The 13,868-nt window shown below is 43.7% G+C and overlaps 1 protein-coding gene across 1 annotated transcript in view; it reads left to right on the top strand.

The window, feature by feature from the left end:
• The window catches only part of LOC115312641 (arylsulfatase B-like), a 54,833-nt gene extending 41,203 nt beyond the window's left edge, over positions 1-13,630 (top strand). The window contains exons 4-9 of the mRNA XM_042288516.1: positions 4,327-4,449; positions 4,557-4,682; positions 4,882-5,008; positions 6,372-6,665; positions 11,350-11,789; positions 13,487-13,630. Coding sequence (XP_042144450.1) covers positions 4,327-4,449; positions 4,557-4,682; positions 4,882-5,008; positions 6,372-6,665; positions 11,350-11,789; positions 13,487-13,630 — 1,254 coding nt within the window. The remainder of the gene's footprint in view (positions 1-4,326; positions 4,450-4,556; positions 4,683-4,881; positions 5,009-6,371; positions 6,666-11,349; positions 11,790-13,486) is intronic.
• The last annotated feature ends 238 nt before the right edge of the window (positions 13,631-13,868 follow it).

Genomic DNA, 13,868 nt, shown 5'->3' with positions numbered 1-13,868 from the left:
GTACACCGATCACAAGCCACTTCTGGGGATAATGAGCCAAGGTCGACAGATTCCGGTAATGCTGTCACCCCGCATGACCCGATGGTGCCTTCTACTTGGCTGTTACGACTACGAGTTGCGTTACCGACAAGGCAAGGCGCACCAGAACGTGGACGCACTCAGCCGTCTACCACTGCCAATTATGAAGGACGAAGCCGCACCGCCAGGAGATGTACTTATGCTCGAAGCAATGGAGTGCCCACCCTTGACGGGCCACCGCATTGCGCGTCTGACCAAGGAAGACTCCGTTTTGTCAAAAGTCTACCAAGGACTACAAGACGGAACCACCACAAACTGGACAGGAGACGAGTTCGCACCGTACAAGCGCAGAGAACACGAGTTGGCAACACACAACGGCAGTGTGACGTGGGGGGCACGTGTTGTTCTACCACAAGCAGCACGCGAGCAAGCTTTGAAAATGCTGCATGCCAACCACCCGGGTATTGTTGCCATGAAAAGTACTGCACGGAGCCATTTCTGGTGGCCAAAGCTTGACGCAGACATCGAAGCAACCGCAGCTGCGTGTGAGACGTGCCAACAGCATCATCGGGCCAAGTCTACGGTACCAACGCCTGACTGGTCACCTGCCACTCGACCCTGGGAGACAATTCACATAGACTTCGCCGGACCAATTGACGGGATATCGTACCTCATCGTCGTCGACGCTTACTCGAAGTGGTTGGAGGTGAAGCCGATGCACTCCACGACGTCTACACGCATCATCGACGCCCTTCGCTCCACCTTTGCAACTTTTGGAGTACCCAGAATCCTTTTCTCCGACAATGCGCCAAATTTCGTGTCGAACGAAATGGACGAGTTCTTAACGAAAAACGGCATCAAACACTACACCAGCGCCCCATATCATCCGGCCACAAACGGGCAAGCGGAGCGTATGATGGGCGAAACAAAAAAGGCCCTCCTGAAACTCAAGGAAGGAACAATCCAGTGTAGAATCGCCAGGTTTTTGTTCAGGCAGCATACGACAGTTTCAACCTCCACGGGGAAAACACCCGCCGAAGCAATGTTCGGCCGACGGATCGCCACACCTCTCGATCTCATGAATCAAAGCTCGTCGACAAGCGAAGACCGAGAAGCTCCGACGGACGGAGTAACGGGAGATTACTCGGCAGGCCAAACCGTCTACGTTAGAAATTTCGGTGGAAGACCAGCATGGGTTACCGCGGTAATCATGAAACCGCTCGGTATTCGATCCTTTCAAACAAGAACGGAGGACGGAAAACTTCAGCGGCGACACGTTGATCATATTCGCCCCAGAAGATCACACTTGGAAACTCTAGAGGGCAAAGAAAAAGCTTCGCCATTCTTAATCTACCCAGCCACGGAGGACATAGACGAGTCACAAATGACACAGCCCGAGAACAGTTGCACCGGGGACAATAATGCTGACGTCCAGGACAGAGGCACCATGGACAATCATGCTGAAGTCCAGGACAGAGACACCGTGGACGACAACGCGGACGTCCAAGCAGACCCCGGTTCAAGGACTACCCGAGGGGGTCGCCAGATCAAGCAGCCAGCACACTTTAAAGACTATGTACTGGGTGTTAATCAAGAAGGGGGATATGATATATATCGCGGTCAAGAAAGACGAAGACGAGGCTCAAGAAAAGCACGTGCGCACCCGGGATAGCAGGGATAGTCTGATTCCAAAACGCCATGAGCAATGGCTAGCCTCTTTTCAGCTTAAACTGTAGATAGTGTAAATAAACGCAGATTTAACAGGAAAAGATGTATTAGATTATAACAAGTGTAACGATTGCGGTGCTATGCTACGCCTCACTTCCGATAAGATTAGTTGGTGCGGCGCAATATTGCATTTCTTTCTTTTTGTCCGTTCCTGATTGGATGCAGGATCATTAAAAGGGAGCTTCGTTTTGTAATAAAGATAGATCGTTCTTCCAGCAGAGAGAGAGTCTGTCTGTTCCTTCGGAAGCCGTTCCGTCGTTGATCCGCAGGAAACGTAACACAAGGGATTAGGACCTCTATCTAATAATGCCAAAGAAGGCTCACTCACGCTGGTTGCCCCTCTTTTTATTTTTCATTATTCATTCTTGCCACGACCAATCGGGAGTTCTGTGTCCACATCCGCGGACGCATTATTTCCCAGATCCTAGCGCATATAACAACTTCGCCGCTTCGCTGTAAAAATGTGACAACGTGGGGGAGAATTTTTATCTGGGTCTTCTGAATTATCGATCTTGTGCTTTGTTAGGCGGACGCTCTCCGGGAGAATAACTGAATGGGAGAAAACTGCGGACACAGCTCCAGACTTCACATCAGAGCCCAATAGCCCTGTGCCCAAAAAGAGGCAGTACGAGACCACCGGAGCGTCGCTGAAGGACCTCAAGCGAGATGATATTGTTCAACTACGACAAAAAAGCTCTTCGACTGATAAAGCGAAGGCCACCGGTTGCGTTGGACCACGCTCCTACAAGCTATAGAAAGAGAATAACAGGACCTAACGGGGGAGGAACCGCCGTCACTTGCTGAAAACGCCTGAGACATTCAGCAGCCTCGAGGATGATATCGTCTCAACACAGCAACCTACAAGTGTGCAGGGAAGGCCACCTCCGCCTAGTTACCGGGACCAAAGCCAACCAACTTCTCCAGATTCATTACCAGTGCAAAGTGAAGCAGCAGTTTCTGAGGCATCATCAGTTAGAACAATAGTTAGAAGATCAGCAAAAAGTAGACTACCACCCCGCCGACTAACTTACAGTGAAACATTCAAACAACTCCCATAATATAATTTTTCGTTGTTTTTTTTTTTTGCAAATCCTGGGGTGTATTTGTGTTTACCTTTTGTTATACGGTTACAATGTTTGCTTCTGTTTTGTTTTGTTCTCCAAAGACCCGCGGATGTAACGTGTATCGGTGTTGCCGACGCGCTCGTGTTCCAGCCACGCTGCTGCCCGCGCTCAGGAAATATAGTCACGAGCTGGTGTTCGCTTCTGGCCTCAACTCAAAGTAGTCATATGATCTATACAGGGTGATGACGTTCCACGATGAAAGAAGGGTGGGGCTTTAGAGGCCTTCATAGTTCTAGATGGTGTTGGCTCAGTCTTAGGTCACTTCAGCGCGGTCTGTACACTGTTTCACCTTATGATGTACCGCAGAAAAGGCTAAAAGCGCGAGCTCCTTGTTCTAGGGCACATCTCGGCGCCATAAGCTCTCGTGCGTTAAAAGCAGCTCTCAACGCTGTGAGCTCGCGCTCCTAGCCTTCTCTGCAGTGCAACATAAGGTGAAACGGAGTATAGCACACTCTGCTCTACTTCTTTTTTCGCTTCCGCCGATCGGTATTAATGCGATCAATGCAATGGTTGTGTTCGAATCAACGATTCGGGGAAGGGGTTAGCAAAAACCGTGATAGGCTAAAAAAGAAAGAAAGAAAGAAAAAAGCAAATAATGGGAGTAACGAGTTTAAATACCCATTTTTGTTTTTGACAAACCTCACAACATTTGACGTTTGTTGTTTCGAGCGGGAACAGATGCTGGCGCGTACGACTAGCCCATGCTCATCTACCGTATAGCTCATACATGGGGTCGTCCATAACAGTCATTAACACTATTTTTGGCCCGCCATCCAGATTAAAGCTTTTGCCGGCATCGCCGGCAAGCGCGTCCGGCTCGTTAGGCTTATGAAGGTTCTCGGGGTAAAGTCAGTAGCGCGTCTCCGCGAAGAACCGTTGACGTCCACGCACGGACTCGTCCAATCGAGCTTCGAGGGCTTCACCCTGAATGTCATAAAGTCATGATCCCAGTGTCCCGTGCACGTACAAACATTTTAAGCTCTCCTTACACTATCGTCATTGTGATGCAATAATTGATGATTAACGCGCACACGCAGACACACACGCACACACACTTAGAGTTACGATGTTTTATGAAGAAGTTGGAGCACTCCTGCTATTTCTTTTAGTCCACACGACAAACGCTGTCCGGTAGGTCGTAGGAGATAGAGGGCACATAAAAATTACAAACTTATTTTCATAATTGGTGGCGATACAAGGTACTTTAACTCTTTTGGATATGACACTGCAGATTTCGATTGCAATATTATATGCTGTTTGGTATGTTTTATGTTCGTATCAAAGCTACATGCCAAAGTTGATTTTGAAGGGCTTTGAGGTCTCCATCAAATAATAGCCATTTTGGTATTTCAGTCATTTTACCACGTAATATTCCAGTACTCCAGAGAACTGAATTTGAGGAGAAATGCTTGTGAGCTGCACAATAAAATAACTGACACCAAAAATCTTGTTGCAGTGGCACCTCGGATATTATGATAAAAAGTATGTACCATTGAGGCGTGGATTCGACACATTTTTTGGATTTTACAACCCCTCGCTGGACTACTTCAACCAGAACTACACGCTAGGATGTCCACCTGTCGCAAAACCATGCAATGTAAATTGAATTTTGTCATTACTTCATTAGTCTATTGCTTACACTCTATTCTAGTGTTTTAATAAAAATACTATTTTCCATTATTTAAGGTTACTTACACTGGGCATGACTTTAGATCTGGTGAAGAGATTTACTGGGAAACAAATCAACAATACTCGACTCATTATTACACGGAGAAAGCCATTGAACTGATTCGTTGCCATAATAAGTCAACGGTAAGAGAAAAAAAATCAGGTTTGGGATACTCATGCAAAGATCGTTCTCAACTACGACTAAATGAGAAACAGTGTGTTCTCGATATGTTTTTTTTTTTTAGATGACACAAAGATTACGTTGAACATTTTATGTTATTATTATTGTTGCTAAAAACTTCTAAGTATTGCGAGCTTATAATTTCTTTTTATATAATTGCAGCCATTTTTCTTGTATTTAAGTCACCAAGCACCTCACATAGGTGGTGGATCCACGCCTTTCCAAGTTCCGACTGATGGCGTCAGAAATGTTTCGTACATTAGAGAAGAAAACAGAACTTTATTTGCAGGTTTGTATTACGTATAACTTTTCACGTGTTTGTTTAGTATTGTTTACTTCGATGGGTGCGTCCGAAAAGTATGATATAAATAGTATTATTGGTCTATTCAGGACTGCCAATATCAAAATCTATTTATTATTTTATGGCTTCAGCAACTCATAGAGAGTGATTTCCAGGCTTGAAAATCAGAATACTGTTTCTCAAACTGAATTTTTGGAAAAATAAATCAGGTGCCTGGAGCAGAACACGTATCTTACGGATTGAACTTCCACTGAAGACAAAATCGGCCCAATATTTATATCGTAAGACTCGTTCGAGAAATTGTGGAACACGATTAAGAAAAAACATGTTTCCGAAGCGCACCTTATTGAAAAAGTGTCTTGCAAGGTACATTATTTCAGAAAACGTATCTCCATCGGGTAAAGCTATTTTTGTTGTTGTCACATGTTTACATCAGAGGCGTCTGATTGGCGCGACACCCGACAGATGGCGGCACGTAAGATCGCCGATGGCCACGACTGCCGTTTTTCTCGACCTCAGCAATAGCAGACGTTTCTGTGCCAGAAACGATGCGCGCTTTCTCTGCAAGAATAGTCAGCGCAGGCTGATTTTTTACTACCGATACGAGTTTTGCCCATGCTGTTTCCAGATGCAAGTCATCTTACGAAACGACACGAGCACATGAAAGGATAAAACATCGAGGACGGAAATGGAAACAGCACTTTTTTCATTTAGCAACAACAAAAAAGTTATATCCTGTCATGCATTCGTATATCTTGACCAACACGCTCGTTTCCAATTATTAAGTCATCTTCATGGCGCGCTTAGCTCAAATGAGCGAGGTTGCTCACTCGTACGGGAGTGGAAGAGGACAAAAAAGGTCCACCGACGTTTTCGGGCGGAGTTTCCGCGAAAAACTCCGGGCTCCTCTACAATTTACGAAGCTGACGCTAAAAAGTGCCCAATTCGGTGCCTTCAAGGCCGAACTCCCAACTCCCCCCCCCCCCCCCCCCTCCCCTCCCACGTCGACGCGAAGAGCACTCCTAACATTTGTCCACCATCGCGCCAATGAGACAGACAGCTTTGGTTAGCACATTGCCCCCGTAGGTAGAGATTTCAGAGTTTTAATTTCTGACTTTTTACTGCTATGTTTGTTCAGTGCAAATTTTACACCTTAATGCAAGTTCGCCGACAGCTTCTGATCAAAATTTCAGCTTGATACGTTTAGAAACCGATTTACGCAGTTCTTTCAAACAGCTATCGATTTCGTTGACGCACCCTGCGCAGCATGTGAATAACACAATTTTCGTAAAACACATTTGTATTTATTTAAAACATTAAAGAATTATAAATATGTATTTTGTTCCTTAAGGTATGGTGGACGCACTGGATCAATCTGTTGGTACCGTGATCGATGCCTTGCAAAAGGCTGACATGTTAAATGACACTATCATCGTGTTTTCTTCTGACAACGGCGCACTGCCCTGGGGAGTCCAGTCAAATCGAGGCTACAATTGGCCCCTGAGGGGTGGAAAGTTTACCCTATATGAGGGTGGCGTTAGGGGCACAGCTTTTCTATGGAGTCGTCGTCTGAAGAACACGAAGCGTGTCTCCAACCAGCTCATGCACATCTCAGATTGGCTTCCGACGCTCTACTCTGCAGCGGGTGAGTATTACGAGTACAGGGTAGGGTGTCTTCTAGTCCGCACATACCCTAAATAAAAAAAGCTGTAAAAACTGTAGTAATGCGGTTTCAGCAGATGTGATATAGGGCCAGGGGGACCAAATACAGCAGGCTATCGTCACGATAAGTAAAGGAAATGCTATAAACGACTTAATTTTCGCGAGGACCCAATGTTCGCGAATTTCGCGAATCGCCTACAATTCTCAAAAACTAGGTCCCGCGAACCATTCCGGTAACATGTAAACACATTGGAAACTATTTCGAGATCCCACCGCGTCACGAAAATTAGAACCCGCAAATTATTCCAAAATTTCAGCTTTGACCTAAATCGCGAAATATCGAACCCGCGAAAAAAAAACAATCGTTTACAGTAACAATTTGTTTTTATTTTACTTTCTAATTAGTGCAGATAAACCTGAAGTTTTAATTAGAATCTTGCTGAGCTACATTGAAAACAACTAAATCAGTCAATTTTGGACAGACTTGAAGTGCGTGGGAAGAAAGGTGGTGTGCTTAAATTACCACTCGTGAAAGAGGCGCAAGGCTGCAAGTGCAAAAACGACCCCCCGCGCGGTATTTTCGTCTCTTATCATCCGCGCTATCACACCGTCAGCTTTACGCTTGTTGCACGAGTGATAAATGCATGTTATCCCGAAGAATCAGTTATCTGGTTCCAGTGTCTATAATATATATATATATATTTTCCGTCTTAGAAAATTCTATTCTATATGTTGATCTTTCCTACCTAGCCAATATCTTAACGAGAGACTATTGGAAGTGTGCGACAAGACAATGATGTCACGGTCTTGTCTTGGAGACACGCCATCGATCCAACGACACGAGGATAGTGTCGTTGAGAGCCATAGTTTTTTTGTTTTTTTTTTAATACAAGACTGGTAAGTTGAGAACACAGATCCTCTCCTTGCATTGGCACAGACAGCCACGGCCATCTCAATCCCTGAGAAGGTCAATGGGATAAAATGAGGAAGGAAAATACTTCTCCTGCGGATTTTATCAATTACTGGTGCCCGTAAATATGAATTTCGTTCCGTAGCGCTTTTCCAATCAGTCGAGGGTACACACCCTTCGTAGAGGCGTGTTCCAGCGCAGATACGCGAAAACATGGAGGTGTTTATACAGTATTTGCCGCTTACAATCGCGGGGGACAAAGTGAACCCGAGCAAGCCCTGCAGGGCCGAACGTCGCGAGATGACACACAGAGAAACGCGGGACGGTGGTAGGTTTTCCAATGTCAAAGTACAAAACCTTAACTCCGGAGCGAGATCGAGAAACGTGCGGTCAAAATGCAATGGGCGTATCAGAAGGGGTCGTAGCGGGCAGCGCTTCACTGTGCGGTGTAACGCGGACGCTGCCATTGGAGGCGTTGCCAATCTTATATAGAGATAATGTATGCTGGAGGTTCAACTGGTGCTAATGCACTGTTCTAAATTGAAGCAGACAGAAACCATTCGAAAACATATTTACGGTAATGCATTTCAGCGAAAAAAAGTGAAAGCCGTTTACAACTTCCTGTAACGCCGAATGAGAGCGCAGCTCTTGAGGAGGAGGGAAGGGTACTGAGGGGAGGGTATACCGCTCCTCCCTCCTCCTCACCTCCTTATCCTCCTCCTCCCCTCATTCTTGAATATCCTCCGGGGGTTGGGGGGTTACGTGTAGGGATGCCGCGAACTTTTTTTCGAATCTAAGTTTCGATGATCGAATCAAGCGGTTCGAAAGGTTCGAAAGATTTCGATTGTTCGAAAGATTTCGATTTTTCGAATTGTCTATATCGTAAAATTCGACGGAGGTCGAATTTTCGAACTTGTTAAGCTAAGAAGTTCGACACTTTTCGAATCGTCGAACTTATTACGCTAAAAAATTCGATCTTTTTCAAACTTTCGAATTTATTGCGCTGCAAGGTTCGATGCTTGTCGAACTTTCGAACTTGACTGACCAAAAAATTCGATGAATTTCGAACTTTCGATTTATTTATCAAGAGAATTCGAAAAGTTTCGAACTTTCGAATTCTGAAAAGTCAGAAGTTTGACGAACTTCGAACTTTTAGGGTAAAAGTTCGACGTTCGTCGAACTTCGAAAGACCGGCGGACGGTTTCATTTGATTTCAAGTAGTGGGGTATATTCGTATTTTTTTTTCTCGAACTTTTACACGCGGTGCTGCGTTCCTTACGAAAGACAATGTCGTTTATTTCAATGTTCTGGCATGCTTAGGTTTAAAGAAATAAATCCCCGAAGGGGCGAGGAAGGACGACGGGTTTTTTGACGATTATCGTTTGTGCCAGATTTGAAGCACGCTGCAGCCGGAGCTATTTATGGTAGATATGTTATACTTTTTTAAGAATGATCTATGTATAGCCTAGGTAAGTGCCGTCTTAAGGTGTGATTATTGTTATTCAACGTGAGTTTCGAAGAAATGTCCAAACATGTATCTGCATGCAATTATGACCTAAACTTGATATTTATTTTCGTCTAAGTTGTTTGAGGTATCGCATTTAAATTACCACCACAGACAGTACATATAATTGCCATCTGCAGAATACAAAATAATATATTTATTGTTTTTTCACGTTAAAAATTAACTCATGGGAGAAGATTTCTAATAGTGTTCAAGTTCAGCACGTCATTAAAAGAAAACTTTTTTTTTTTTTTCGCTTCACGTTCCTGGGACGTGTTTCTTTTAGCCTGTACACATTTTGGTAAAAGAAACTTGTTTCGAAGTTCTGAACCTCTGAATATGCAAGAATAGAACACTTCCGACGAATTCTTGATAGTTTTTTTTTTCCTCCTGCTTTTTATTCCCGCATTTATTCTTTTTTTTTTTTTTTTTTTTTTTTACTATTGGCACAGGTGTTTAGGTCGAAAAGACAGCTTTGAACTTCCGAACCACTAAGCATGTGACGAGCAGTGCCTTCTGACAACGAGTTTCTAACAATGACCATCTACGCAACCTTTTATGCAGTGAAGAGCGACAGTAGCTATACATATGCATAAATAATTTCAGATTAAAATAAGCTCGACCACGCCCTCTTTCCCCGTATTGTTTTCTTTAACAGTCCGAAATACCTGCAAGGAAGAGAAGGAAGCTGAAGCTGAAGCTGAAGCCCCCCCCCCCCCCCGCTACATTCTTTCCCCCCGTTTTTCCTCTTCCGACGCCACTTGTATGGTAGAACGCTCCTCGACCTCGAGTTGTGTCGGCATTTGTGCTTTTTGCGAGGCGATTCCTCCGTCCCAGAAGATAAACCTCCAGGACAATTATAAACTTCACCGGATCGGATTACTACAAGCGTGCAAGGGGTGGCGAGCTAGTTTGCCAGGTCGCTTCAAGGTTTATCTGAGCCTCAACCTCCTGCTCGCCCTTGGCCGTTTCGAACTAAATGAGTCTCGTAAAACAGTGTGTTCGTGCAATCACTACTGCGTGATGCAGGTTAAAGACCCCCCCCCCCCCCCCCCCCCCCCCCGGGGCTGGCGGTCACAATTCTGCACTGGCAAATATTCTAGCACGTCCGAGACACTCGTCGTCTCATTTAATTGCCTGACCAACTTTGCAGAATCTAGATATCACACCCTAACTTTTCTAAACTTGATTTTGTGAAAACCAGTGAGTCGTGAAAACGTTATTTGAAACTGAAACTGTGGAAAAACTTGAAAATCGGACTTCGAATTTTGAAAACTTGGATTAGAAAGAAATTCAAAATCTTCGAAGTTTTTTTTTTTTTTTTTTTTTTTTGAATTTAGCGTTAAAAGAGAATCGAAACCTTCGAACTTTTCGAACTTTATGCCAAAAAGAATTCGAAATCTTCGAATTGTTCGAACTTCATGTCTATAAAAATTCGAAGCGTTCGCAGTTTTCGAATTTTTTTTTACAAAGAATTTCGAAATCTTCGAATTTATCGAACCTGAAGTAAAAAAAATTCGAAATATTCGAATTCGAAATTTTAGAAACCGTGAAAGCTTCGAAATGTTCGAATTTGAAACTCCGCTGTGGTCAAAAGTTGCGAATTTTTCGAAATCGAACCTTGGTCGGTACAGAAATATCGAAATTTTTCGAAATCGAAGCTTAGTTCGCTTCGCAAATATCGAAACCTTTCGAGATCGAACCTCGGGTGGTTCGCGACCTCCCTACACATAAGCAATGTATAAGCGCCGCCGGAATGCCCACGAAGTGGCATATTAGCAATGTATAAGCGCACCGGAATGCTCACACTCTAAATTCTTTCGATAGCTATTTGCTTAGAATCGTCGCACGTTTTTACACATTTGCTATGGAACAGTGGTTTGCACGTCAACATAGCAAAGTTCAACATCGCTCACTGGTGAAGACAAATACTGTAAATAAACCAATTTATGTTAGCAATCTTAATAAAAGTACATACTATTCGGTACGACCCAAATAACAAAAGTGCGCCTTGTTATTTTCTGACGAAGAGACAAAATGCACGCGCGTTTTCTCATAGGAATGCACAGGAGCACCGCAAAAGTAGACTGGACGCTGTCTGCTTCAATTTGCTTCCGGGAAGCCGCATAGACGCTAGCGCCAGTTGAACGTCTAGCGTACATTAGAATAACTTATGCAATCTGCTGCCAAGGCGGAGCGGCGTCCCTGCAAATGGTGACTCACCGCATGCTTAACGAGTATCGTCTCTTCCAGGAGGGAACGTCTCAGAGCTTGGCGATATAGACGGAGTTGACATCTGGGACTCGTTGTCTACATCAAGCGAATCCCAACGTGACACGGTCGTGCTCAATATAAACTCAGTAGTAAACTACTACGGAATTCGAGTGGGTGACTACAAACTCATTGAAGGACGATTCAACAAAAGCTTGTATGACCAGAGATTTGAGACCGTGGGAGGCAAGCGTCCGTTGGATGACCTCGATGCTTTGATGAATGAGTCCGTGGCTGCCTCTGCTCTCAGGGACTTGTATAAACCCGAACCCCTACAATTTTCTCCCTATTGGAGGGCCGAGGCCAAAATAAACTGTAGTAACGAACCGTTGAATGTCGACATACATCAAGATAGATTTTACTTATTTAACATTAAAGAAGATCCTTGTGAAACAAACAACTTGGTATGCAATGAGACGGAGGTAAGTCATCTGAATTATACTCTGAATATAAGCCATTAAAAAAGGAATCGAAATGTCTCCGTACATATGGGACACAAAGAGAAAGAGAGAGAGAGAAATATGTTCGCCTCAGGAAAAATACTTCTACTTAAAAAAACTTGGAACGAAGCTTGCATTCTATGGTCGGTTTTTAAGTATAGACTGCCACGAAAGACGTTTTCACGTTGATAAGAAAACAACAACAACCCCGCTTCTCGCAAAACAAAACAAAAAAAAAAGAAGAGAAAGGAAAGGAGCGGCCTGGATGAGCGTCGTTACAGCTGCCAATGTACAGTGCGCCTCAAACTTAACGCCGCCGCTCAGTTTCGCAAATATTGATCTATTGCATGCTACCCAAAGACAAATTGATCGCTGCAGCTGCTCGAATACCTTCCTCTGGATGGGTTTTCATCGGCGACACAAACCTTCACCAACTATTTCGACCGCTAGGTTCAGGAATAGCTCAAAAAGTGAAGAAACCGGACCATCTCGTGGCGGCGTTAAGTTTGAGGCGCACTGTACTTCCGTTGTCGCAAAACATTTGTCGTCCCAGTGCCTGATGTCACGTAATCAATCATTATGTGTTACACGATCATGTCATAACAATAGGCTAAGTGCTAACGTTCATCATAAGTGTCACAGCACCTACTAGATTTACGTGATCGCGTGCCTAACTACTTTTAAAGTGACCATTTACCAAACAATATTAAAAGATTAACGACATAGATTTAAACGAATCCTTTACGCGCTCTCGTTACGTCCGGGCGGAGGTAAATAACTCAACTTGATAAATTATGAAAGAACTGACGGACGCAGAGTGCGACGTGGGTTCTTTCGGGCTCCCTTAAAAATTTATCTTAAAAGCCGCTCGGGTAAAACAGGTAAACGGAGCGGAATAGATAGAAATAGGTCGACACACACATTCGACGCATTCTGCGTCTCTAGGCTTTCTGCGAATTATCGAATAAAGTTAAACATGGTACGCTCTTATTTTTTTTTTCAATTTTTTTTTTTTTTTTTTGGAGGGGGGGGGGGGGTCGGAAAGGGGAGGGGGGTTTAAATTGCGTAAAGCACGTGCGAAACACCGTACGAAATACAAAAATCGAAGCTTAGAAAAGTTTTTCAAGTAATTTTCCTTTTAATAGCTACGTGAGGTATCTGAGGTAGGAACATCGCGAATATTCTATTAACCGGATCATGTTTGCGATTCCCGTGGAATAAATAGGCTACAGGCTACACATTCCTGAAAGTACAGCGAAACGGTTTTTGGCATGTTTAGGTTTCCGTACGATATTCCGAAGTTTCCTGTTTCGCACGCCTGTTATGGAACACAAACGTCTGCCACATCAAATTTTATATCTCTCGTAACAATATTTGATGAAAGCTGAACAATGCTAGCTAACACAACAGGACTGGTTGTGCAGATAGAAGCGTTTGCTTATTTATGCATTACTTGTGAGTTGCCAACATGTGTACGCTTCGCCTATCTTTCTTTTTATGAATCGCTTAAAGCTTTTGTATGCTTTTACTGGTTTATATAATTTGTGACCTTTCTTTCTGTCTGACACAACGTTTACTGAAGTCAGAAATATTCTCTCCAGATAGCTACTGCCAGGGAATTAATATGGTTTTGTTGACCATCACAAACTCAAGTGACGATTATTTTCTTTTTTTTTCAGGCTGGTAAGCTAAATGAGCTAAAGGAAATACTCGCTTGCTTTAAGCAAGAAGAGGCGAAGCCTCTTAACAAAGGAGTAGATCCTGCAGGCCTCCCTGAATGCCACAACGGCGTATGGGATCACTGGGTTCCCACTTTAAAATAATAATAATAAAACAAAACATCACAATGACAACCTTAAATACTTCAGTATACGAGTTATGAGTTTGTCTGCACTTTGGTATTATGTATATGACTGAGTGAGAGACATTGCTGCACATATTACTTCATTTACCCGAGGTTGTTGAACACTGTGATTTTGCTTTTGTTTATGATATAAATCAACCATTACAATGCTAAGGCAATTATTCCCTTGGCGTGCGCAGTCTTACTTTTGAATGCAG

Source organism: Ixodes scapularis, unplaced genomic scaffold (assembly GCF_016920785.2).
Source record: "Ixodes scapularis isolate PalLabHiFi unplaced genomic scaffold, ASM1692078v2 PGA_scaffold10__122_contigs__length_95168666, whole genome shotgun sequence".
Classification (NCBI taxonomy): Eukaryota; Metazoa; Arthropoda; class Arachnida; order Ixodida; family Ixodidae; genus Ixodes; species Ixodes scapularis.
Note: the sequence above shows the minus strand (reverse complement) of the source record. Positions and strands in the feature narration are given on the sequence as shown.